We start from the raw sequence: 26,009 nt of genomic DNA on the forward strand, positions 1-26,009 counted from the left end.
TCCCCCTCGACTCCATCCAGGCACGTGCCGTGCGTGAGTAATTACTCAGGGTAGGCAGTCAGTCGGCTTTTTAAAAAAATCTTAAACCACGCATGCGCAGATTGTTCTCCTCTGCTTAAAAATAAAGAATAAAAATAAAGAAAGTAACAATTCAATTTTCTCAAGGCTTCCAAATTTCCTTCATTCTAAATTACTGAATGGGTGGGGGGTGGAGGGTACCGGCAGGTGGAGAGATGGTGGGAAAAACGGGAGTACACCAGGACAAGTTGAATCAGTTGTGATCTTATTGAATGACAATACTAGTTCAAGGGGCCAATTGGGGGGGAGAGTTCCTTTCATAGAGTGTGGTGAGTCTGGCCAGTGGTAAAGTTGCGGGGAGGGCAGGAGCGTTGAGAAGGATGGGGTTGGGGATCATGCCAGCAACTCACTTACTGCTGCAGCTGCGCTCCAGGGGCGGAGCCACAGCATTGTGGCCAGGGAGGGAAGTAGCTCCGGTGGCTGCGAGCAGCTGCCGGGACCTCAGAGCTTTCTGCTGGCCGGCTCACCTCTGGCAGTGCTCTCTGTCTGAACAGTGAGGGAACCAGCTCAAGAGCAAAGATCATAGAGTGGAGCGGGTCAGCGGGCAGTGGAGCTTACTCCTGTGTCAATGCGAACAAGAGACCAATTGAGGTTACTCGCACTGACACATGAAGTAAGTTCCACCGCCCGCTGTTCTGTTATCCATCGCCCAACTAACCCGCTCTTGAGCTGGTTGCTCTGGCATGATCCCCGACCCCCTCCTTCGCAACGCTCCTGCCCTCCCGCAACAGACTCCCCACACGTTGTGAAAGGAACTCTTCCCCCCCCCCCCCAGCAGCGCTGTCTTTTACAGCTGCTTCCCACTTTACAGCTGCGCATGCATGCTGCAAAGGCAGAATTTAAGCTGCCTTCAGCTCTGGAAATTAACGGCTGGAAGCAACGTCCATGGCACGTGGGCTGCACACACTTTCCCCTATTACATGTATTGTAGCAATGTTACAAAATTTTGAGATTTAAAAAATCAAGTCTGCAATTTATCCCATCAGATAAAGCATTAAAATAAGTTTAATTTGACACCTAATTCACTTTCATATCTCAAGTAATAAAAAAGTTATGGCCATTTTCATACTCGTAAATTAGCATCTTGTTCCCTATTGATTTTCTATGGACATAACAAAAAAGCTGTGATCATGGACAGTCAAAAGCACATAACCTTCTTAAAAATTAAGAGAACTGAATGAAATTTTCAGTTATCATAGATTGAACCATTCTGAAACAAATATAAAATAATCTTACTTGGATGACCTGAAATTAAAGCATATAATTAGTTAGTTACCCAATTGTAGCTAATTTCAAACTTCAATTACTAGATCTAAACATCTATCCATTTCTTAATAAATGATTAACATTTTTAAATAACCTAAGTGTCCAAATAATATTCACAAATAATTCACAATAAAACATGATTTTTAAATCTAATTTACATCAATTTATAGGCCAAATGGAAGGAATTTAGTGTTCAATTGCTGTGAATTAAAGTCCATTTTAAATCGGCTTTCTAGTGGGTTCCTGTGAACGCGCTGGTTTAGAACGTTCACATTGCGCTGGATTTGTGCCCTCAAATGCCCAGAAAAATACTGCGGGATATAAAGAGCCCAAAATGAGCTACTCGCTATAGAAAACTTTATATACATGGTTCTTAAGAAGCCCCTTTTAATGTAAAAATAAGGTACATACCTTTAATTGTTTGCTTTATAAAACCCTGGGGCTGCGAGAGGTCGGGGGTTTAGAGAGTGATTTTTAAACTACTATAACTATTATACAAGGCCATGAAAACTAATAATACCTTTTGCGACGGGGTCTTTCAGCGATTTTTCGTTAATGATTTACTAAGCTGAACATTTTCGATTGCAACAGCCTAGTAAAAATCGCGTTTTAAACCTGCCCCCTCTAAACAGCGCCAAAATCACACACACGGCCTGGGGCAGATTCTCAACGACGATTCAGGTAGGTTTTGCAACATACCTATGTATTGCACATGAAAAGCACAGAGAATTATGCCTACCTAAGAGATCGCTCTCTTAGGTAGGCATAATTCTCCCGTGCCTTTACTATTTATATTTAATAATTATAATTTTATAATTTTAGTCAGGGTAGGCAGTGCCAACCTTGCCTACCTTGACAGCACGTGTCTGACACCATCCAAGGATCCAAGCAGTCTCTCCAAGTGAGGCAGAGGTTCACCTGTACCTCCACCAACCTCATCTATTGCATCTGCTGCTCTAGGTGTCAGCTGCTCTACATCGGTGAGACCAAGTGCTGGCTTCGCAATCGCTTCGTCCAACACCTCTGCACAGTTCACATTAACCAGTCCGATCTCCCGGTGGCTCAGCCCTTCAACTCCCTCTCCCATTCCGAATCTGACCTTTCTGTCCTGGGCCTCCTCCGTTGCCAGAGTGAGTCCCACCGTGCAAATTGGAGGAGCAGCACCTCATATTTTGCTTGGGTAGTTTACACCCCAGCGGTATGAACATTGACTTCTCCAATTTCAGGCAGTCCTTGCTTTCTTCCCCTTCCCAGCTCTCCCACAGCCAACTGACTGTCTACTGTCTCCCACCCCCACCCTCCATCAGTCTGAAGGGTGGTTTCGACCCAGAAACGCCACCTATTCCTTCGCTCCATAGATGCTGCCTCACTCGCTGAGTTTCTCCAGCATTTTTGTCTACCTTTGGCCATACCGCGTTGCGTGGCAACAGGACTGCCGTGCAACCACCCTATAGTGACAGGTGTGATGCCTTCTCTTGCAAAGATCATATATCTAGAGTCTAGAGTCTAGAGTCATATGATCCTTGATCTCTAGACTTTCTCTGATCTCCATCATGCCTGTATATGTCGCCTGTTCCAATCGGAATCACCAACTCCTGTTAACATCATTGGCCACGGTACTGGAACTTCTACAAAGTCATTAATTTTTCATTCGTGCATTACTTTTAACGGTATAGGTAAACATACCTTTTTGATGATGGCCCCTCCCAAATATTGAACGCCTTTGTCACGAGTTGCAAGTACTGGGTTATTATTGTATTTGAAATAATTCCTATTTGATTTTTATCTTATTTTGTTTTAAGAAAATCTGTCGAACAGTGAATCAGAACAGAAAATACTGTAATAATTACGTTACCATTTGTGAGGGCGGAAAATAAACTTTTCACTGGTTCTGTTTTTTTCTGCTCTTACCTCTGATTTTCAGTACGCACAATATTTTGCTTTTGGTTTCCTGGCGTTGGGCTTTTGCAGACATAATAAAGAGCAACGGGAGTCGGTTATTTTGTCCCTCGAGTATTTTCTTTTACATCGGCGCTTTTTCTTCAGATTCCCCCCAAAACTAAAAAAAATGTATACATCATTTGAATGCTGCTCTAATTGTACTGTGATTATACATGACTGTCTTGTCCTTCATGCAGCTTCGTGGTGGTGACTTAATAAGGAAGCAGCGTGATTCCATTTGGTCTTGCGGTAGTTCCTGGGCTTTGCTCGGGCTTAAAAACGTGGTCACGATGCTCCCGCCATCGGGAATAATCTCGTCGGCCAGCATTGAGCAGATGGGAGAGTCACAATGCACCGCGTTGACAGTACCATGCCTGATTTGTGACAAGTTGCTGCGGGCGCAGAGTGTCCGTCACCACCGCATCCTGCACCGCACCCTCACTGCGCTGCAGTACCACGAAGGCAAGGTGCCCGTCAGCCTGCTCTCCCTGCGGCTCCGCCGGCGGGGCATCGTCTCCAAGAGGGCGCGATCCAAGAAATGGAACCGGCTGGAGCTGGAGAAGATCGATTTCGCCTACGAGATGGTGAAGTCTCATAGGTTGTCGACCTGGCCGTTTCTGCGTGAGTTGCCCATCGTGTGCACGGATGACCGCAAGCTGCAGTTCAGAATGCCCTGGACACCCAGCATCAAACTCCTTGGGGTCTCTCAGGACATGAACCCGATGTGGAAATCTCAGATGGAGGACGTCTATGTGTTTGTGGACAGTTACGGCGGCCAGAGCGACAGGTGGTTCATCGGCCTCTTCGACGGCTTCCAAGGGTCTTCTGCAGCGCAGTTTGCGTCCAAAGATCTCCCCCTCCTGATCCTGCAGCAACTCAACATGGCCGGGTATCCCTATAAATTGACCGAAGAAGAACACGCCTATCTCTCCGGATACAATCTGCACTTCCCCGAAAGCGCTGAAGAGAAATTGCTCATTGCGCGGACTTATTCAGCGGCGGCAAGAAGCAAAGGATCCAAAGACAAGCTTTATGGACCGATTCACATGGCATTCGCCAAAGCTTTCTGGAAAATGGACAGAATATTGCGGCTAGGGCGAAATGAAAGGTCTAAGGTCCGGTGGAGCGGCTGTACAGCTACCACTTGCCTATTCGAACCTTCTGCCTCCAAAACCCAGGGCACAACTGGAGCGACCGAGGGCAACGTTGACGATGGGTCGGAGAGAGATTCAGATGTGATCGGGACGCTGCACATTGCCAATGCAGGTGAGCGGACAAATAGCCAGCAGAAAGCGTTTACACTTTTAGTTAAGGAGAATTTTTAACTGCAGGATGTGAAAGATCGGTAATAAAACGTCCAGTGTCTCTGGTGACTACACCTCTGCGCAGTATGCCCAGCTGCAGCTTGTGTCTGACTGCATCAATGAACTAAGTTGGATGCCCTCAGAATCACCCAGGATGATAACTGTCATAGATAGGAGTTTTACTGAGATTACCACACCAAAGGTGCAGGCTGCAGGTAGTTGGGCGACCACCAGGAAAGGTAAAATAATAGTCATATTGTGCAGACCTTTCCTTTGGGCCGTTCCTCTCAGTAACAGAAATATATCTTTGGATATTACTGTGGGTGATGACGTTTAAAAGAACAGCGATAGCAGCCAGGACTGTGACATCATAACCAGAGGGCGAAAGAATGGGAAATGGTGTTCATTCCAGGTAAATGCAAGAAGCAGCATTTAGTAAAGTTAAACTAGAATAGGACTGCCACAGTCAATAGTAGAGTCCTGGGGAATGTTGTTAGTATCACAGGTAGACAGGGTGGTGAAGAAGGCATTTGTCACATTGGCCTTCATGACTCAAGGTATTAACTATAGCATTTGGTACATCATATTGCGGTTGTACAAGGCAATATTGAGAATGCGGTTTGGAGTATTTTGTACAGCTTAGTCACCCTGCTATAGGAAAGATGCCATTAAACTGGAAAGAGTCATGAGAATGTTAACTGGACCCAATAGCCTGAAATACAGGAAGAGGTTGGGTAGGAGTTGATAAAATTGTGAGAGGCATATATATGATAGATAGGCATTATCTCTTTCTCAGAGAAGAAGAGTTTGGAACGACAGGCTGGGTTTATGATAAGACTGGTGAAATTTAAAGGAGATCTAAGGGACATGTTTTTCCACAAAGGGAATGGTGAATATTTGCGAGGGGAGGTAGCTGATATAATTACAAATGTTTAAAAGGTGTTTTAGATAGGTACTTGGATAAGAAAGGCATCGGAGGATAATGGTCTAACACAGACAAATGGGATTAGCATAGATAGGCATCACAGACGGCATGAACAAGATAGGCCAAAAGTGCCTATTTCTGTGATGTGCAATTCCCTACGATTTATACTTAATGCCTCAGCCTTTGAAGGCAAAGCATACCACGTGCCTTCACTACCCTATCCACATGTATCGCCACCTCCAGCAAGCTCTGGACTCGTCCCAAATTCCACAGTGAAGCTCCTATGGTCACTGTGATTTATTTTATATGTCTACCAAAGTTTGACTTCCAGTGATCTACCTTTGGAAATTAAAGAACAGGCAGGCCAGATTCACACCATATCCCCAGTTAGTGGCAATATGACTGGCTTCAAATATGCCAGTAATTACTCCAAGTGCTGACCTCTCTGTAATATAATGTAATTGCACTCCGAAAGATAGCGGAGTCAGGAGATATGGGGAGAAAGCACGAACAGGGTACTGATTGGGGATGATCAGCCATGATCACATTGAATGGCGGTGCTGGCTCGAAGGGCCGAATGGCCTACTCCTGCACCTATTGTCTATTGTCTAAATTGATGGATCAGAATTGAACATTGAAAGTAATTAAAGTTAGACTAAACCCATGAACAATTCTAAAGGTTTATAAATACTGCACAGACTAGGGAGTAGGTATTTCTTTGTTCAGTAGGTAATAATTCTGATTTATGCAAGTGTTTCTTAAACCGGATATTTATCGTTTTGCAGGTGACGTGCATGTAATCTTATGTAAAAATGGAAAAGGTTACCGTTTGACTGGAAACCATAGCACTTCAAACCGTAAAGAGCGTAAACGTATCCGTCAGACTGGTGGAACAATCAGCAAAAATGAACAACATGGCCTTGTCGAAGGAATCACCCAGTCAACACGAGGACTTGGATACCACGGAGACCCCATACTTAAAACATCCATTGTACCAATACCATATACCATCTCTATGCCTATAGATTCCTCATGCCAGTTTCTTGTTTTGGCTTCAAGTGGATTTTGGAAAGCACTCAATAAGGATGAAGCAGTTTCAATTGTATTGCAAATGCTTTCAGTATATAGTGAATCTTTTCACAGAAGCATTGTAGACATTGATACATCAAATGCCATATTTCAAAGTGAGCAAAAAATTGATTTGGGGACCTCCATCCTACATTTGCTTGATGAGTTTAATCAGCTAGGGCATGATAATGCCGTAATATACACTGAACGTTTATTTGAGGAGCTTTTAGTTGACAATAAAGCAATTAAAAGGGAACATGTTGAATATTTACTCAAAGAACACTCAGTCAGGGATGTTAATAATAGTGTTTGGCAAACCATAGATCGTCTACTTGTGGATGTTGAATTGAATGAGGAATCCAACTACCGCCTTGACAGTGTAAATTATGACTTTCCATTATTGTCCCAACATAGTGAGAACATATCTAGGAAAAGTTTTTTTAGTAATTCAAGTATCAAACTCCAAACTCTGACTAATTTTCCTGAGAAGTTTCGACCAGAAATAGAAGTTAAAGACAAAGGTCCCATTGAAAAGTTGCCCGTGGAACCATTAACATTAAATGTTGACAGAACATCAGATGCTCATTTTGCTGAGAAATTTTCATCCACTGAGGACAAAACAAAGCAAGAATCAAGTCATTTGCTAATTGAAACAACTTTGCCAGAAACAATTGTCATTGAAGCACCATACACTGAAGCTTATACTATGAATCAGGGAACAGAACTTCAGTATGAAACAATAGCAAAAACCATCAGTGAAAGATTAGTCCAAACAGCTATACTCGCTGGAGCTTGTGATAACATAACAGTTCTAATATTGTTGTTTCCAGGATGTACAAAGACATTTTCATAGAATAGCAAAAATAAGCTTAAACAATCTAGAAATGTCTTTTTGTTAAACCAAAATTTAGCTCTACCCTATTATAAAGCTGCTCACAACTGGATACATTTGTTATTTTCAGAATGACACACAAAAACTCTCTTCCATCCATAATTTCAGTTTATTCAGAATCCGGAGAACAGCAGTAGCTAAGTTGGTAAATAGATTACCACTATTTCTGGCAAAACTGGAGACGATTGGGTCATTCCATCATCAGTATGCTTGAAGGCCGCACATATATAGGCATCCAGAATTGATTTTAACTTGTAATCTTTATTTCATTATCCTCCATTCCGTTTTTAAGAAACCACTGTGCTTTAACTTGAAATAGTGCTGTACTTTCAGTCATGTACTATTGCTGTTTTAATGGAGATATTTTAAATAGATATTGTACATTGCTTGTTGTAATGTTTAAATACAGTTTGATGAGTAAATTGTCTTTTTGCTATGAAGCATATTTTCATTATGTCCTATTCTACCTTCAGATCATTTCCTGATTATATAATATATCATTTGTAATGATACAGGCCCTAAATATATAGCAGATTCAATCCATATACCACAAACTCATCATTCATGTTGCCTCATCTGCCAAGCAATTCCAACATGGTCCAGCTTCATATCTCAATATGTTTGAATTAGGACAAAGAACCCATCATGATTAGATATGCGTAGAACAGAAAGTACAGATGTAATTCAGTGTGTCAGGCAGCATCTCTGGAGGACATGGATAAGTGACATTTCGGATCAAGACCCTTCTTCAGACTGATTGTAGACGGGGGTGGGGGGGGAGAAAGCTGGAAAAGTGGGGAGACAAAGCTATGCTTTGTCCTGCCCTCACCTCTGTAGACTCCAGCAGTTCCTAATATCTCCAAGGTGAGAAATGCGGCAGCTGATTTTAACAAGGTGTCTGTTGAAATGTTCTAAGACCAGCTTCCAGTCAGCAGCCAGAAACACTGACAGCCTAGCAGTGGGCGAGAGGGAAAATTATCAGAAGCCAATGGCCTGAGATCCAGGATTGGAGCATAAGCCCATGTTTGCAATGAAGTTGCAAGTTCAAATACTTGAGCTTGTAGGGAGTGGGAAGAGAAAACAAGTGTTTTTAGTCAGAGGTCAAAACTTATCAAAAGCAGGGAAAAGTGAGTGAAGTGGTGGGGAAAAGGTCGAAGGCTTCCACCTCACTTCTGCCATGGGAGCTGCTCTTCTCTTAGTCACCGTGTGAGCTGCACTTCTCTTAAATTCATTATACTGCACAGAAACAGGCCCTGTGGCCCAACCTGTCCATGCTGACCAAAATGCCCCATGAACGCTAGTGCTTCTTGCTTGCTTTTAGCCCAAATCGCTCTAAACAGACTGTGGTCTGCAAAATTCTTAGGGGGTTGGACAGGCTAGATGCAGGAAGATTGTTCTCGATGTTGGGGAAGTCCAGGACAAGGGGTCACAGTTTAAGGATAAAGGGGAAATCCGTTAGGACCGAGAGGAGAAAAACATTTTTCACACAGAGAGTAGTGAGTCTCTGGAACTCTCTGCCACATAAGGTAGTTGAGGCCAGTTCATTGGCTATATTTAAGAGGGAGTTAAATGTGGCCCTTGTGGCTAAAGGGATCAGGGGGTATGGAGAGAAGGCAGGTACAGGATACTGAGTTGGATGATCAGCCATCGAAGGGCCGAATGGCCTACTCCTGCACCTATTTTCTATGTTTCCATGAGGAAGTCGTGGATCCAATTGCAGAGGGATGCACAGAGACCGAGTTCTATGAGCTTGGTACCCAGCTTTTTTTTAAATAAAAAAATAATTTATTTAATTTTAACATGATACAAAAACCAAAAAAACCAAGACCGTGGTTACATACCCACCACCACGTTACAAAACCATCAAACAATTATTTTACAAATATTCTAATAACTACTATACAATCCCGGTAAAAGGGCAAAGCCATCTTCCGCCTGGCGCCATGACTCGCGGATGGCCAGCTTGACCAGGCTTAGGAGTAATCCAACCAGGACATCTTCAGCCCTGCCTACACCCGAGATCCTGTCACCAGTCCTTCGGTCAGTAACAGAAGAGCCACTCCTCCTCTTGCGGGCCCCAAGTGGAGTGGCAGTGCCCCTTGCCCTCCAGACCCTGGCTACAAGGGACACTCTACTGGTCCCTCTACCCTCAACAGGAACGGCGTTGCTCTTGGTCTTGGCGTCCTTCTCCAGGTCATCCAAAAAGGACCTGAGCTGATGCCAGTCGTTCCCCTTCACCCCCTTGCCCCTCCTCCTCCTCCTGAAGATGTGCTTCAGTGAGCTGGTGAGCCCGTGTAGGTTTGGCCACTGGAGGGAGGCCAGTCTGGGCCGATGTTGGGCTCCTTCGGAGGCCGTGATGAACTCGCGGATTTCCTCCACTGGAATGAATGGACTGGCGTCGGGAAGAGGGAGAACATCCATTGATTCATTGTCCGAGGAGTCCCCTTCCACCCACTCACTGCAGATGGAGGTACCATCCCCATCCCCGGACCCACCCTTAGTGCTCGATATTCCCGCCCCACCTTGTGCAGCGGTTGCCTCTTCCCCACCCGCTGGTCTCTCCTCCACCTCAGTCTCAACCCTGGGGCCAGTGGTAGAGGGGCGTTCCCCAGATGTACCCGGGGACTCAAGACCATCGACACTGGGGGGGCGACTACCCCCCCCATCCCCCAGTTGGGCCCAGAGTGAACTCTGGTGCACCAAACTCAGGGAGTCCCTCTGGAGCCAGGTTCTGAGGCAGAAAAATGCCGGTTTCCACAACCCCCTCCCCACCTACAGTCTCTACCTCCAGAGGCGTGCCCTGCGCCTCGTCCTGGGTGGGTTGCTCCTGGGCTTCCTCGGGTGCCTGATGCGGGACTCCCTCCCCAACAGGAACCTCCCCCTGCGCCATATCACCCGAGTGGTCCCCAACTGGCCTCCCCAGAAACCCCTCCAGAACATGGGACCGGGGACCAGGGCCCGAACCACAGGACGGGAGTTTTTCCTCCACCACAGTGCTCCCCTCCCCCCTGGAGGGTTCCCGTTCGTCCCCCTTCCGCTCCTCCCTAGAGATTCTTCCTTCTCTTTTTCGATGGGAGGAGCTCAGACTCTGGGGTCACCTGAGCAACTTTCCTCTGTGGCACACCTTCCCGCCAGATCCCCACCACCCCCGGCTGGATTATGGGAGGTGAAGGGATGGGTAGATCATTCTTGTCCCTGCGGGTTTTGTTCTCCAGGCGCTTCACCTTCTTCGCCACCTTGCTCCCCTTCTTTTGACCCTCCCCACCCTCACCCATGCTCTGCGCAACCCCAGGGTTCCCTGACTCAACTAAAGGGGCGGGGGGGGGGGGCGAGGAGGGAGAGGGCGGTTAGTGGCACCGGGATTTGGGGCAATTCCTCTGAATATGCTCCACGTCCTTACAGGCATGGCACCTTGGGCATTCCAATGGCCATTAGACGGTGAAATCACACCCATCCTGCTGGACACAGCGCCCGTCAACTACCTCCTACCGGTCCAGCAATATCGTCAGCTGGCGCCGGAGGGAAAGAACGTGCCGCAGGTTCCTGCGGAACCCCTGGGATTTTGGGGTGATGACCGTGAGCACATTCCCCACAGTGTGAAGGTGGGCCTCATTTGTGATGCAGGGTGGGACGTTGGACAGGGCCACCCGCTGCGCAGTGGTCGCCAAGGTTCCCCCCACTGAGATCCCTTTACTCAATGCCGCGTTCACCCCAACACGGCGTTCCCAAACATCCTGCCCATGTACAGAGCGCCTGCGGGATTGGCCGCCACGGCCACGGCAGCCGAGCAGTCTTCCAGTTTAATGTGAGGGGTCAAGTAGCACCTTATTCCATGCTCGAAAGGCAGGTTCCTCATGGAGAACCGGGCCCCCAGAACAGCAGCTGAAGCAGCCGCCTTTGCATAGCTCCTGGAAGGCCCTGCTCCCCCAGAACACTGACCCAGCATGGTATCAGGCGCTGCAATTTAAACATAACACTTACACAAAGCCTGAGACACAGACAGCCCAAATGGCACGAGGTCATCAAAACACAAAAACAATATGGAACAGTTCGAGGGAGGGATGCGGTGTCATCTTGAACGTTGATAATGGCGGCTCTCCCGAAAAACTGCTGTGTCACCACCTCCGCCCGGCTATCTCGGCTCTCCTGCGTTTCCTGGCGAGCTGCTGACCATCACAGGCAATCCCAGCTGTTCTTCGCCGCTCCTACCGCAACAAAAGGGACTTGCATGCAGTCTTGTTGTTGGAAGCCTCTTATCTCCGTCGGTCTTGCAGAGAGAATGGAGGCTTATTCTTCAGTTCCAGGCTCCAAGGCCCCAGAAAGAGGTCGAGAAGGTGCAGGTGCAGAAATCCTCCCAGACCACACAAAAGCCAGCACCGACGAGGCAGGGGGGGGGAGCTTGTTCTGGATGCAGGTGTAAAAGTCCAGGTAGATATATTCCCCTTTGCGGGCATGCAGCAGTTCCTGGCAAGTTGCCAGCCACATTGTGGGAGCTGGACAGTAAGCTGATAAAACTGCACGCAGTCCCAAAAACAAGCTGAAACTTTAAAATAAGTAGCAATACACAAGGATGTTTAAATGTATCGCTATGTCTCCTTCGAATTCCCAAAAAGATGTTTAAAGCACTTATCTCTGTATCTGGACGGGAGCTCCAAATCACCACACCTCCTCACGTAACCAGCTTTTTTTTAAATTCAAAAAATGTATTCAATTATTAAAAAAATATTGCACTACAATAAAATAAACCAGATCCCACCACAATACAATACAAATATCCTTAATAAACTACTGTATAACTATCTTACACTCTTTGCCAAGGATGCATTCAACACGCTGCGGAGCCCAGCAGTCCCAGAACTCCCCCAGGGTGCCCGTGGACAGGGCGTATTCTCTTTTTAACCCCACCCGGGCACAGACGTAACCCCGGAAAAGGGGCAGGCAGCCGGCTCGGGTAGAGCCCTCCACCGCCTGGCGCCTTGACTCGCGGATGTTGTTGGAAGCCTCTTATCTCCGTCTGTCTTGCAGAGAAAGGAGGTTTAATCCAGGCCCAGGAGAAACCCAACCAGGACATCTTCAGCCCTAGCCTCTCCCCTACGCACAGGGTGTCCAAAGATGAGGATGGTGGGTGAGAAGCACAGCCAGCAGGCAAGGAGCAGCCCCTTTAGGTATTCACAGTGGCTGCAGCCACGTAACCAGCTTTTTATTTTTTATTTTTTTTAATTTTTTTATTTTACCAAAAAATTTATTCAATTATTAAAAAATATTTACACTACAATAAAACAAGCCAGAACCCACCACCATAAATACAATACAAACATATATCCATAATAAACTATTATACAATTATGATACAATCCTTATTGAGGATACATTCAACACCCTGCGGAGCCCAGCGGTCCCGAAACTCCCTCAGGGTGCCCACAGACAGGGCGTATTCCCTTTCTAATCCCACCCGGGCACGGACGTAACCCCGGAAAAGGGGCAGGCAGCTGGCCCGGGTAGAGCCCTCCGCCGCCTGGCGCCGTGACTCGCGGATGGCCAGCTTGGCCAGGCCCAGGGGCAACCCAACCAGGACCTCTTCAGCCCTACCCTACGCACAGGGTGTCCAAAGATGAGGATGGTGGGTGAGAAGCGCAGCCAGCAGGCAAGGAGCAGCCCCTTTAGGTATTCACACAGTGGCTGCAGCCACGCAACCAGCTTGGAGGGGATGATGGTATTGAACGCCAAGCTGTAGTTTATAAACAACAGCCTGACCCCAGTGTTTTTATTGTCCAAGTGGTCCAATGCAGAGTGGAGAGACAGTGAGATTGCATCCTCCGTTGACCTGTTGTGGTGGTAGGCGAACTGTAGTGGGTCGAGGTTCTTGTCGAGATAGGTGATATGCACCACAACCAACCTCTCAAAGCACTTCATCACAGATGTTAGTGCCACTGGTCGATAGTCGTTGAGGCACATCACCTTACTCTTCTTGGACACCGGTATTATGGATGCCCTCTTAAAGCAGGTGGGAACCTCAGATATGACTGGTTGAAAATGTCCGCAAAAACCCCAGCCAGTTGGTCTGCACAGGTTTTGAGAACTTGACCGGGTATACCATCAGGTCCAGGCGCTTTATTCTGACATCGGCCTCTGTGACTGTGATATCAGGGCGAATGGGGGCTCGGGAAGGCACATCAGTGTTCTCCCTATCAAAGCATGCGTAGAATGCATTGAGCTCGTCAGGGAGTGATGCTTCGCTGCCGTTTGAGCTGCACCTGATTTTGCCTTGTGGGAGGTAATGGCATTCAAGCCCTGCCAGTTGCCGAACATCCGCCTCATCCTAAGACCAGCCACAATATTAAATAGTAGAGTATGGCCTATTTCAGTTACTATTTATGCTCATTGTTGACAGAAGATTCAGCTATTGTGCTTCTGCAAACTGTAAATTGTTGAATTGTATATGTTTTCTTTCCTCTTGCCACCTTTCCTTTATTTGCTTTCTCTAGCTAGTTACAAGTTCTGGTTCTGAATATCCTATGAAGTGAAAAAAATGCAACAAATATGATGTTGCAGTATACAAAAGAGACACACTTCATTTGAATCTGTCTCGAAAATTACAGAGCTGGATAATTACTCAAAAAAGGTGGAATCAAGTCAGGGGGATAAACAGAATACCAGGACATTGTAACATTTTAAAGTTTGTACAAGCAATAATGCAGCTGTTCCTATCATCAGTAACCCGGGAGAAAATAAACTAATTCTAATGCATTGGATGTTTAATGCAATTGCTCTATGTATTCTTTAATATATATGGGAAGTGCACTGATAAGGCTGGAAAATTAATTGACATCAGTTCGTATCCAATGTTATTTTTGTTCCGGTTTAAAGCTCCTAAGATGCTGGACTTTAGAATGGAACATGTATGATACGGGGATGGCCTACAAACTTCCTGACTGATGATGTTTTTTCCCTTACTTAAAAAAAGTTTCACGTGTAGAATGCCTGAAAATCTTCCAAAATTAAAATAAATTCTGGAATTGCTCAGCAGGTCAGGCTTAATTTGTCTTAGTTTAAACCCAAGTCAAACTCACTGATACAGAATTTTAGATTTGCTCTTTTGAATCCATTGTGATGATGATACATTGCCTTTACATTTAGTTCGAGACCCTTCTTCAAACCCAAAACGTCACCCATTCCTTATCTCCAGAGATGCTCCAGCATTTCGTCTACCTTCGATTTCATTCAGCACCTGCAGTTCTCTTACACACTTTGCATTTAGTTATCTAGTTATATCAAACTTGAAATCAGCCAATGATGTTTGAAGATTTAATATTTCTAACATTCCAGTTCATAAATTCCTCAATGATTTAACACCAACATTTTGAATATATTTATTTACACATTTTAAACAAACTGATTAGACACATCCAATTTCTAACAGGTGAATAAATACAAAAACCCGCGACTGTTAATTTTTAGTCTGAAATTGCATTACAAGGATTGAGCTAAAGGAGCAAGAGTTTGTGTAAGATTACAACTACTGACTCGATTATTGCGTTTTTTTTAAATCATTAGTTTGCCCATTGTCAAATGCAAAGCAATTTCCCTTTCTCCTTTTGCTAGGCATTTCATTCTAATGCAATGGCATATTTTTTACATGTTGTGCTATTGGTTTATTAGTTATTTCACCTCTTAGAAGATATCAACAGTACTGCAAACTAATTACGAAAAATTTGTGCATAACAATGGAAAAAGAAAACATTCTGTAACAAAAAATACACATTTAGAAATGCTGGGAAAAAACACAAAGAATACATGGTCATTACTTACAGTACATACAATTGTAGAGTGCCCTATGCCATATTTATATCATAATTATAAAGTTCATAAACTTTCTATAGCAAATCTTGTGATCTGCTTAATTAGTTCAGTATTTAATGATTTTTTTCAAATACGGGTTTCCAACCAGAGCAGTCCGATAAGTTTATGTAAATGCAGACCACGTCATAATACCTTATTTACAAGAAAACGGATCAGAGTAATTTCAAAGTAATGATTGAGGGAATATACGAAAAAAATGTTAGTGCAAGGGGTGGTGCAATTTGTACACAACCTGCCACAACACAGTTCAATTCAATTCCATTTGCAAACCAGATTTCAGGAAGAAACTTAACATTTTAAAATTATTTCCAATAAATAATTTTAGATTAAGGTTTTAATTATATACTGTACATCCAAAGTAAACACACTTAAGCATTAACCAAATGGTCATTGCCTGGTTAGCAATTGGATACAGTTAATGGTAGAAATCCCAATTGTTACATTGGAGTGAATTACCAATTTAAGCAGGCTTTTAAGATTTTATTAGTCCGTCCCTACAGATGGCAAACATTATGCTTGAACTGAGCAACACATGCATCTGCCAAACGAAGAAAAGACTATTTTACTATTTAAAAGTTAAGAGATTAATTTTGTATTAGAAATTTAACTACATTCCCCACTAAGAATTGGAATTGAGAGCAATCTGTTAAGTTAGGGTTTTCCATTATAAAGCAGTAGTGAAATGGACACTGGGGAGACAGAATTGCATTAGAAACAGGCCTAGTTACTACAGCACTGGGTCTTGGTCTGTTGGGTAGGTTCATGAAGATCTACGCCTCTGCTTCTTCCACTGTTTGGTCCTGTATTTTGAGGCTCATTCTTGGGCAATTTCTTTGCTGCAAGGAACAAGTTACAAGTTGAAATGTTGCCACTCACTTTTCATTCAAATGTATTTAAATATATTACTTCCTCTGCTTTAAAAACTTGTTTTGTATCATAATCTTAAAATCAGAAAATTAGTTTTTATATCTAGAAATTTCATTCTTGGGTGTATTAAACTGCATTGCACAAAAACGACCCCCCCCCCCCCCCCCATTATTTCTGAAATAGAGTAATGGGTGCCCTTCTCAGAAGTCTATCAAAGATTTCCTCATTTCCCATGCAGAGAATGCCCACCCCCACTGCCCAGTTGGGAGATAAGGCCATGATCCATGGACCAGATGCAAGCCTTAAGAACTACAAGAACAGATAAAAGTACAGTGTCAACATTTGCCCTTGTTGTCCCTTGCAGTGGTCCCCAGTTGCCCACATTGTGAAGCACCCATCACCACCATGGAGCCTCCGTAACTGGTACAGGTGCACAACCTTTTATCTGAAAGCCTTGGGACCAGACACTTGTCGGATTTCGGACATTTTCGGATTTCAGAATGGAAGATTTTTAGCGTAGATTAGGTAGGTAGCGCGGGCGGCTTGAAAAGTCTGGAGCTGCTGCCTCCTCCCCGGTGACCGGGAGAATCATTGCATAAATGTTAGTCAGTTAGTTTGGAGGGATTTTATGTGGTGGTGGTGGAGTCGGGGTGAAGGGGGAAACTTTAATTCTTAGTCCCCTACCTGGTCGGCGACTCCCAACCTCGCGGAGCTGGGGGCTCCGTCCGGCCGCGGGCGGCGCCGGTTGTAGCTCCGACCCCGGCAACTCTACCCCTGGCTGCGAGGCGCTCCAAATCCAGCGCCGCCCGCGGTCGGACGTCCCAGCTCCGGGAATGTCGGGAGTCGGCGGCGTCGCGCTGGGATACCAGCGGGGAGCGGGCAATGCCTTACCGGGTCGCCGTGCGGCAAGCTCCGGAACGCTGTGGCCGCCGACACACAACATCGCGGAGCGTCGCTGGATTTGGAGCCGCGGAGCTGGGGGCTCCGTCCGGCCACGGGCGGCGCCGGTTGGAGCTCCAACCCCGGCAACTCTACCCCTGGCTGCGCGGCTCCAAATCCAGCGACGCTCCGCGATGTTGTGTGTCGGCGGCCACAGCGCTCCGGAGCTTGCTGCACGGCGACCCGGTTAGGCATTGCCCGCTCCCCGCTGGTATCCCAGCGCTGCGATGCCGCCGACTCCCGACATTCGTGGAGCTGGGGCGCGCTGGATTTGGAGCGCCACGCAGCCAGGGGTAGAGTTGCCGGGGTCGGAGCTACAACCGGCGTCGCCCGCAGCCCCACCGGCCACAGCGCTGCGGAGCTTACTGCACGGCAACCCGGTAAGGCATTGACCGCTCCCCGCCTCTCCGACCAGGTAGGGGACTAAGAATTAAAGTTTACCCCTTCACCCCCCTTCACATAAAAGCCCTCCAAACTAACTGACTAACATTTAAGCAATGATTTACAGATGTTTAAGCGTCTCCCGGTCTCCAGGGAGGAGGCAGCCGCTACAGTAGTACAGACCTGGGTTGACCGTGGGTCGTTTTGGGTCACGTTTGGCGCCAAACGCAAGCTTTGGTGCGCAGACGACATCTGGAAAAAATGGCCGGTTTTCGGAGCTTTTCGGTTTCTGGAACACCGGATAAAAGGTTGTGCACCTGTATATTCTGTCACTACTGGACTAATGCAGGAACTTAAGATAGACACAAAAAGCTGGAGTAACTCAGCGGGACAGGTAGCATCTCTGGAGAGAATGTTTTGAGACCCTTCTTCAGACCTGAAACGTCACCCATCCCTTTTCTCCAGAGATGCTGCCTGTCCTGCTGAGTTACTCCAGCTTTTTAGGTTTTTTTTAGTTTTAGAGAAACAGTGCAGAAACGGGCCCTTCAGTCCACCGGGTCTGCGCCAACCAGCGACACTGTCCTACACCCACTAGGGACAATTTTTACATTTTACCAAGCCAATTAACCTACACCCCCTGTACGTCTTTGGAGTGTGGGAGGAAACCAAAGATCTCGGAAAAAACCCACGCAGATCATGGGGCAAATGTACAAACTCCGTCCAGACAGCACCCGTAGTCGGGATCAAACCCAGGTCTCCGGCGCTGTATTCGTTGTAAAGCAGCAATTCTGTTACGCCACCATGACCCATCTTTGGTTTAAACCAGCATCTGCAGTTCTTTTTTACTCAATGCTGGAACTAAGCCCATTTGGAAAATAAAACAGCATTTCCCACAAGATTTCTGGTATTTTTGTTGTTCTTGCTGTATCACTGGCTGTGGTAGAAGTACAAATGATTTAATGGACTAAGTATAGAATAGCCTTTGTCACCCAAGATCCATCCCACTGGACAATACTGGCAGCACTTCCAACAGAGGATGAAAATGTAACGTGCTTCTGAGAAACACAGTATTCACTATGATTAAATTCTTCTGATAATTACCCAAACACAAAAGTAAATAAGAGCTCTAACGGTGCACGAGTGCATCCAAAGGCTGTCTGCACTTGTGAAAGGCCAGCAGTGGCGCATCACTACCTGGTATCAAAAATCAAAGTAGAACAATTAATTTCTCACCAAATCAGAAGAAGCTAAATTGGATCATGTGGCGGTTAAGTAGTCCATGTGATCTTTAACAATGGAAATCGAGCTCATGGCAAGAAAGAGTGGGCAAATGTCTTCCCAAAGCAATTCATAAATTCTTCTAATAAATTAGTCATCATGGAATGTCAGGTTGGACATCTATCGCTATTATACTAAAACTCCTCCCTTTGTTCTCAAAATTCTTAAACCCCTGTCTCACGGTGCGAGTCGACCCACGAGTGACCCCGAGTTTAAAACAAATTAAACTTGTGGTAATCACGTACAATTAACGTAGCGGGAACGTCGGAACTCGTGGACGCAACTTAGCGACTCGTGGCGCTAACGGCAGGTACCCAGGAAACTTGTTAACGCTTGTTTAATGATTTCCACGAGTCAAATGTACTCTTGAAGTTAAAATTTGAAACATTTAAACTTGTTGTAAGAACGTAGTGGCCCATGAGTTTACCGTAGTGACTCTTGAGTCTACCATGGGTTTGGCCTGAGTGCCAGAAGTGAAATGTTGAAGATTTGTCAGATCTTAATGGAAAATGAATGAATGGATGGATGGATAGGGGTCTGAAATTAACTTGGATACTTTTGATGGGAGAGAGCCGCCGATGAAGCTGAAGGTACAGAGCGAAGATGGGGGCTCAAGCATTGATGGGAAGGGTTAACACCGGGCCGGACGCATGAAAAGTGACCATACTTGGGGGAATTCCCACGTATCTGAAGCAGAGAGAAACGGGAGTTCTACATAGATTATGTTTGAGCCAGCGAGGAGACATCTTCAGATAATGATTTTACAATGTGTGGTGACATTATAAGCCATGAGATATAGACACAAAATTCTGGAGTAACTCAGCGGGGCAGAGAGCATCTCTGGAGAAAAGGAATTGGTGACGTTTCGGGTCGAGACCCTTCTTCAGACTGGTTTTATGCTGTGCTGTGCTGTTGCCGTATCTCTGGAGAGAAATAATGTGTCTTGACCCGAAACGTTACCCATTCCTTCTCACCAGAGATGCTGCCTGTCCCGCTGAGTTACTCCAGCATAGAAAATAGGTACAGGAGTAGGCCATTCGGCCCTTCGAGCCTGCACCGCCATTCGATATGATCATGGCTGATCATCCAACTCAGTATCCCATCCCTGCTTTCTGTCCATACCCCCTGATCCCTTTAGCCACAAGGGCCACATCTAACTCCCTCTTAAATATAGCCAATGAACTGGCCTCAACTCCCTCCTGTGGCAGAGAATTCCACAGATTCACCACTCATGTAAAAAATGATTTTCTCATCTCGGTCCTAAAAGACTTCCCTCTTATCCTTAAACTGTGACCCCCTGGTTCTGGACTTCCCCAACATTGGGAATAATCTTCCTGCATCTAGCCTGTCCAACCCCTTAAGAATTTTGTATGTTTCTATAAGATCCCCCCTCAATCTTCTGAATTCCAGCGTGTATAAGCCGAGTCTATCCAGTTTTTCTTGCAAGATTTCGCTCTCGAACACAGATAGAAGCGGATTATTAGGGGAAGAAACTCGCGTTCATGCCGCACAACGTGTTTGACCACTTGCCCCCGCTACTCAAGGAGCTTGTGCTGAGCGGTAACCAGCTGCGGAATTTCAACTGGGGCAGACTTTTCCTGCTAGGCTGGTTGGAGCTGCTGGACCTCGGTAGCAACTTGTTGACCACGGTGCCTCGCATGCTGTTCAACTGCACCCAGACCCTGCGCTTCTTCAACCTCACCCACAACCAGATCTCCAAGCTGACCAAGGACTTCCTGTGGGGCATGACCTCCCTGCGGTACCTGGATCTCAGCTACAACAACCTGAAGACCATCGAGGCCTCCAGTTTCCCGGACAGCGCCATCAAACACCTTCGGGAGCTGCGGCTAAGCGGCAACCACTTTCTCTGCACCTGCGACACCATGTGGTTCATGTGGTGGATCAATCAGACCACGGTCTACATCCCTTGCCTGGTCACCGATGTCACCTGCACCTCCCCCAAAGCCCACCGTGGCCACGGCGTCGTCATGGTGGACCTGCACTCCTGCGAATTGGACTACCTGGGCATTGGCCTCTGCACTTTCTCAGCCGTAATCACCCTCTTGCTCCTCTATTTGATACTTAAAACAGGCCTTAATTCACGGTGGTGCAGCAGTAGAGTTGCTGCATGACAGCGAATGCAGCGTCGGAGACCCGGGTTCGATCCCGACTACGGGTGCTGTCTGTGCTGAGTAAGTTCTCCCCGTGACCTGCGTGTGTTTTCTCCGAGATCCCCACACACTCCAAAGACGTACAGGCTTGTAGGTTAATTGGCTTGGTGAATGTAAAAATGTCCATAGTGGGTGTAGGATGGTGTTAGTGTGCGTGGATAGCTGGAAGGGCCCGTTTCCGCTCTGTATCTCTAAACTAAACTAACAGGGGAGAACACTGGACCTTCTTGGTCAGTTTATTATTTTACACTTATATACATTACACAGATCCCGGAGTGTAAAATAAAGCTGGCAAGCCGAAGTCATGCAAGAAACAGAGGAAAACGGGAGACGATTTTATTCAGCAACTCCGTTTTGGCAGAACATCTATCCTGTGTAAAGAAACCTAACTTTCAGGGGATTTAAATCTTGAGTTCAACTTCTACCTGAATTTAATCGATTTACAAAAGCTTTGAAGTTCTCCCTGCAGTCCGTTTCTTAAACACCTTTACGTTTTGTGCTTTTTTTTGACAGCCAAGTACTTTAAATGCCATTTATTGCATTGTAACAATGATAGGCAACGATTTGATAAAAGGTTTTTTTTGTTTGCAAATACACAGCGGTTAATTATATGACAAGAGAAGCATGCAGCTACATAAGAGACACGGAGAAGCTGATCATCGGGGCAGTTCTGTCCATGGTCATGGGAGGCTTTTTATATTTAAAAAAAACGGCATTACATCATTTTTACCCATGTGATGATTTTTCCACATATCGGTAGTCGTTGTTGGCTCAAGAGTAACTCGGGAGAGGAACTTGGTACATCACAGAAATGAGAAGTAAACGGCAAACTTAGACATACATGTGGGAACTCGTTTAAACTCGTGAACATAAACTTGGAATCTCGTAGACAACCACGAGTTTGATTTTTTCTTTCACTCGGATCACTCGTTGGTGGACTCGCACCGTGAGACAGGGCCATAAATGTCTGTGTGGGCCAGGCTTGTGATGGCTTTCTTTTAATCTCCTTAATTTGTATCTTCTTTCAAACACTTGGCCATAGCCTTCCCATTTTTACAAATAATAATAATAATAATATCTTTTATTGTCATTGCACATCAGTGCAACGAGATTTAGTATGCAGCTTCCAACCGATGTAAAAGAAAAGTAAAATAAATAAATAAGCTGTGTGACGTGACCATCCGAGGGAGACAGTCCAGGGGGGTGGGGGGGCACTCAGCAGGGCCGGTTCAGAGCCGTTATAGCTCTGGGAATAAAGCTGTTTCTGAGTCTGGAGGTTCGGGCACAGAAGGCCTTGTAACGTCTGCCAGAGGGAAGCAGTTCGAACCGTCCGTTACTAGGGTGTGAGGAGTCTTTATGAATGCTGACGGCCTTCCTGAGGCACCGTGTGTGGTATGCTACTCACATTTTCTCCCCCGACCAGATACATATCTTCCCATCACATTTCAACCCACATTTCTCAAGTCTTTTAAAAACAGCTTCAAAATATTAATGTTTTCAACGTTCTAATTTTGAAGGAAAAAATGCCGACCAACGTCACAATACACTCACACGCTCCGGGCGCGAGGGGCACTCCAGCATTCCAACCTGCTCGGCCCCGTTGGGATCCCTCACCCCCTCCATCTCTACCTTCCCTCCCCCCCACTCTACCCCACTCACTCTAACCCCTTCCCTCTCTCTCTCTCTCTCTCTCTCTCTCTCTCTCTCTCTACCTCCCTCACCTCCCTCGCCCACTTTACCCCCTCCAGCACTCCAACCCGCTTAGCCCCGCTGGGACATGTTCGGCCCCGCACGCTCGGTTTTGCGCACACAAGGAGAGCTCCGCGCACTGGATGCGGGATGAGGGGCCCATCGTGGAGAGTTACAATGGCTTCATTACCTTGACCCCTATGGCTCCACAGGGGAGTTTGAAGGGTTTGTGGCGGTGGTGAACAAGGATATGAGTGCCAAGTTCGCCCGGCTGGTGTCCTCTGCTGTGCGGCTGCTGCCCCAGCTACCCTGGCCCCAGCCCTTTGAGAAGGACCGATTCCTCAAGCCCGACTTCACCTCCCTCAACGTGATCTCCATCGCTGGGAGCGGCATCCAGCCGGCATCAATATCCCCAACTATGACGACATCTGTCAGACGGTGGGGTTTAAAAACGTCCTGCTCGGTAATGTGCTGGCAGTGGCCTGCCCTCTCTGTCTTTGCCCTCTCTGCGTCTCTCTCTCTCTCTCTCTCCCACTATGCTGTCTCTCTCTGCCCTCTCTCAATCTCTCTGCCCTCTCTCAATCTCTCAATCTCTCTCTCTCTCTCTCTCTCTATCAATCTATCAACCTCTCTCTAACTCTCTCTCTCTTTCATTAAATTTATAAAACTGACATTTCTTAATTTTTTCCTATGGCCCGCAAAAATGTGCCAAATATATAATGCGGCCCACATGCTGAAAAATTGGAGGTCCCTGCTGTATAATGAAGATTGACACAAAAAGCTGGATTATTTCAGCGGGACAGGCAACATCTCTGCAGAGAAGGGATGGGCGACGTTTTCGGTCGAGACCATCCTTCAGACCCGAAATGCCATGCATTCCTTCTCCCTAGAGATGCTGCCTGTTCCGCGGAGTCTCCCTCTCTAGCCCCTCCCCTTCCTTCTCTCCTACTCCCCTTCCTTCTCTACTACTCCCCTCCCTCTCTGCCCTCCCCCCCTCCCCTCCCTCTCTACCTCTCCCTGTCCCACTCTAGGGAGCGATGAGTATTCGGACCTATGGGTGAGTGGTGGAGTATTACGTTCGGGGACCAGCCGTCCCGTGACGCCACACGCCTTCCCCCCCCCCCCACCCCTCCCTCTCCCACTCTACCCCCTCTCGCTCCCCCACTCTACCCCCCTCCTTCTCCCTCTATAGCCACACCTGCACAGTTGGGGGCTATGCGTGAGTGGATAGGGCCGGGGGTGGGATAAAAGGAGCGAATGAATAATATTAATATGTGTGTGTGCGCGTGTGCACGCACATGCGCGCGAGGTGGTTAGTGTGTGCCTCCAGCCTCCCTCTCTACCCCTCCACCCCCTACGAAGGACACCACAGCACTCCAACCCGCTCGGCACAGCTGGGATCCCTCGCCCTCTCCACCTTCTCTCCCTCCACTCTATCCCCTCTCTCTAACCCCCTCCCTCTGCCCCCTCTCCCTCTTCCCCCCATCTCCCAGTCCCCTCACCTCCCTCTCTATCCCTACCCCCCCCCCACCACCCCTACGAGGGGAACTGCAGCGCTCCAACCCACTGGGCTCGGCTCAGCCCTGCTCGGCTCGGACCCGCTAAGAACAGCTCCATGGGCTCCGCTCGAAGAGGTGAGGGAGGGATTGAGGGAGTGGAGGAGAGGAAACAAATCCTGGGGAGTCAAGGAGGGAGACTCCGCACGCTCGGCCCTGCTGGGACCCTTCAGCCCCGCCCGCTCAGCCCCGCTCGGCCTCGCTAGGACCAGCTCCATCGGCTCCGCTCGACAAGGTGAGGGGGGGGGGGGGGGGGGGGGGGGGGAAATCCTGGGGAGTTGAGCAGGGAGAGTGGGGGGGGGGAATTGAGGGAGAGGAGGGGGTAGGGATAGTTGTACAAACATCTACACTCCCTCTTACGTCCCCTCCCTCTATACCTTCCCTCTCCCCTCTCTACCCTCCCTCACCCCCTCTTCCCCCCACTCTACCTCCCTCTCTCTGCCCCTCCCTCTACCCCCTCCCCCTACTCTCTCAACTCTCTCTAACTCCTCCCCCTCCTTCTCTACCCCCCCATCCTCTCCCTCTCTACCCCCTCCCCCACACTTTTTAATCCCCTCCCCCTCACTCTCTAACCCCCCCACTCTCTACCCCCCCTCTCTGCCCCTCCCTACCCCCCTCACCCTCTCCTTCTCCTCTCTACCCCCTCCCCCCTCCTTCACTTATCCACATCTTCCAGAGATGCTGTTTGACCCACTAAGTTCCAACACCTTGTGTCTTTTTTGGTAAATCAGCATCTGCAGTTCCTTCTGTCTCTCTCTTAATTAAATATTAATTATAATTTTTATATAATATCAAGGGGGAGGGGGGGGGGGTTAGTGTGTGTGTGTGGAGTGGTGGTGGAGTGTGTGTAGAGTGTGTGTGTGTAGTGGAGGTGTGGGGGGGGTGATTAGTGTGTGTGTGTAGTGGAGGTGTGTGTGTGTGTGTGTGTGTGTGTGTAGTGGAGGTGTGTGTGTGTGTGTGTGTGTGTGTGTGTGTGTGTGTGTGTGTGTGTGTGTGTGTGTGTGTGTGTGTGTGTGTGTGTGTGTAGTGCGTGTGCGTGTGTGCGCCATGCCTCAGCGCCCCCCCCCCCCCACCCCCTCCCCGAGAGGTTCCCAAACTACTATGGGCTATGTCACCTCCAGTGCTAAATAACTAAAAGACCAATCGAAAGAGTAACTACCAAGCTAAGTAATGCAAGAGGTACTCCCAGTTTTAGTTTCAGGGTGCAGGGGACTGGAAGGCTTATCAACAATTACAAAGTTATTTCAATGGCATTTCAGTATCAGTATAAATAATGTGAAGGCAATAATGTACACAAGATAGACACAAAAAGCTGGAGTAACTCAGACGGACAAGCAGCATCCTTGGAAGAAGGGATGGGTGATGTTTTGGGTCAAGACCCTTCTTCAGACTGGTTAGGGATAAGGGAAACGAGAAATATAGACAGTGATGTGGAGAGATAAAGAACAATGAATGAAAGATATGCATAAAAGTAACGATGATAAATAAAACAGGCCATTGTAAGCTGTTTGTAGGGTGAAAATGAGAAGCTAGTGCAACTTGGGTGGGGGAGGTATAGAGGGAGAGGGAATGCCGGGACTACCTGAAGTGAGAGAAATCAAAATTCATACCACTGCGCTGTAAGCTGCCCAAGCGAACTATGAGATGCTGTTCCTCAGTTTACGTTTGATGTCTCTCATTTCCCTTATCCCAAACCAGTCTGTAGAAGGGCCAACTATTTCTTCTCTCCAGAGATGCTGCCTGTTACTCCAGATGAGTAACTCCCGCTTTGTGTGTCTATCTTCAGTTTAAACC

General features: G+C 47.1%; 2 protein-coding genes across 5 annotated transcripts in view; one reads left to right on the forward strand and one right to left on the reverse strand.

Moving 5' to 3' along the window:
- Positions 1 to 2,113: 2,113 nt before the first annotated feature.
- Positions 2,114 to 8,164, forward strand: LOC129709817 (protein phosphatase 2C-like domain-containing protein 1). Its single transcript, XM_055656426.1, has 2 exons — positions 2,114 to 4,551; positions 6,300 to 8,164. Exons 1-2 carry the CDS (start codon positions 3,459 to 3,461, stop codon positions 7,433 to 7,435), a joined length of 2,229 nt encoding a protein of 742 aa, XP_055512401.1. The 5' UTR covers positions 2,114 to 3,458; the 3' UTR covers positions 7,436 to 8,164.
- A 6,601-nt stretch (positions 8,165 to 14,765) lies between these two features.
- Positions 14,766 to 26,009, reverse strand: part of rab5aa (RAB5A, member RAS oncogene family, a) — a 45,869-nt gene continuing 34,625 nt past the window's right edge. For 3 of the 4 annotated variants that reach the window (XM_055656458.1, XM_055656450.1, XM_055656443.1), the window contains exon 6: positions 14,766 to 16,170. In XM_055656458.1, coding sequence (XP_055512433.1) covers positions 16,055 to 16,170 — 116 coding nt within the window. In that variant the 3' untranslated portion in view covers positions 14,766 to 16,054. Of the gene's footprint in view, positions 16,171 to 18,632; positions 18,716 to 26,009 lie in introns of those variants that run through there. The other variant, XM_055656466.1, reaches the window with a different exon arrangement.

This window comes from Leucoraja erinacea, chromosome 2 (genome assembly GCF_028641065.1).
Source record: "Leucoraja erinacea ecotype New England chromosome 2, Leri_hhj_1, whole genome shotgun sequence".
In the NCBI taxonomy this organism is placed as follows: Eukaryota; Metazoa; Chordata; class Chondrichthyes; order Rajiformes; family Rajidae; genus Leucoraja; species Leucoraja erinaceus.

Excerpts from the sequence above, each read along its gene's own strand:
- LOC129709817 (XM_055656426.1), top strand. The coding sequence starts at position 3,459 with ATGACTGTCTTGTCCTTCATGCAGCTTCGTGGTGGTGACTTAATAAGG. Across the intron at positions 4,552-6,299 it reads GCTGCACATTGCCAATGCAG|GTGACGTGCATGTAATCTTA; the intron begins GTGAGCGGACAA and ends ATCGTTTTGCAG.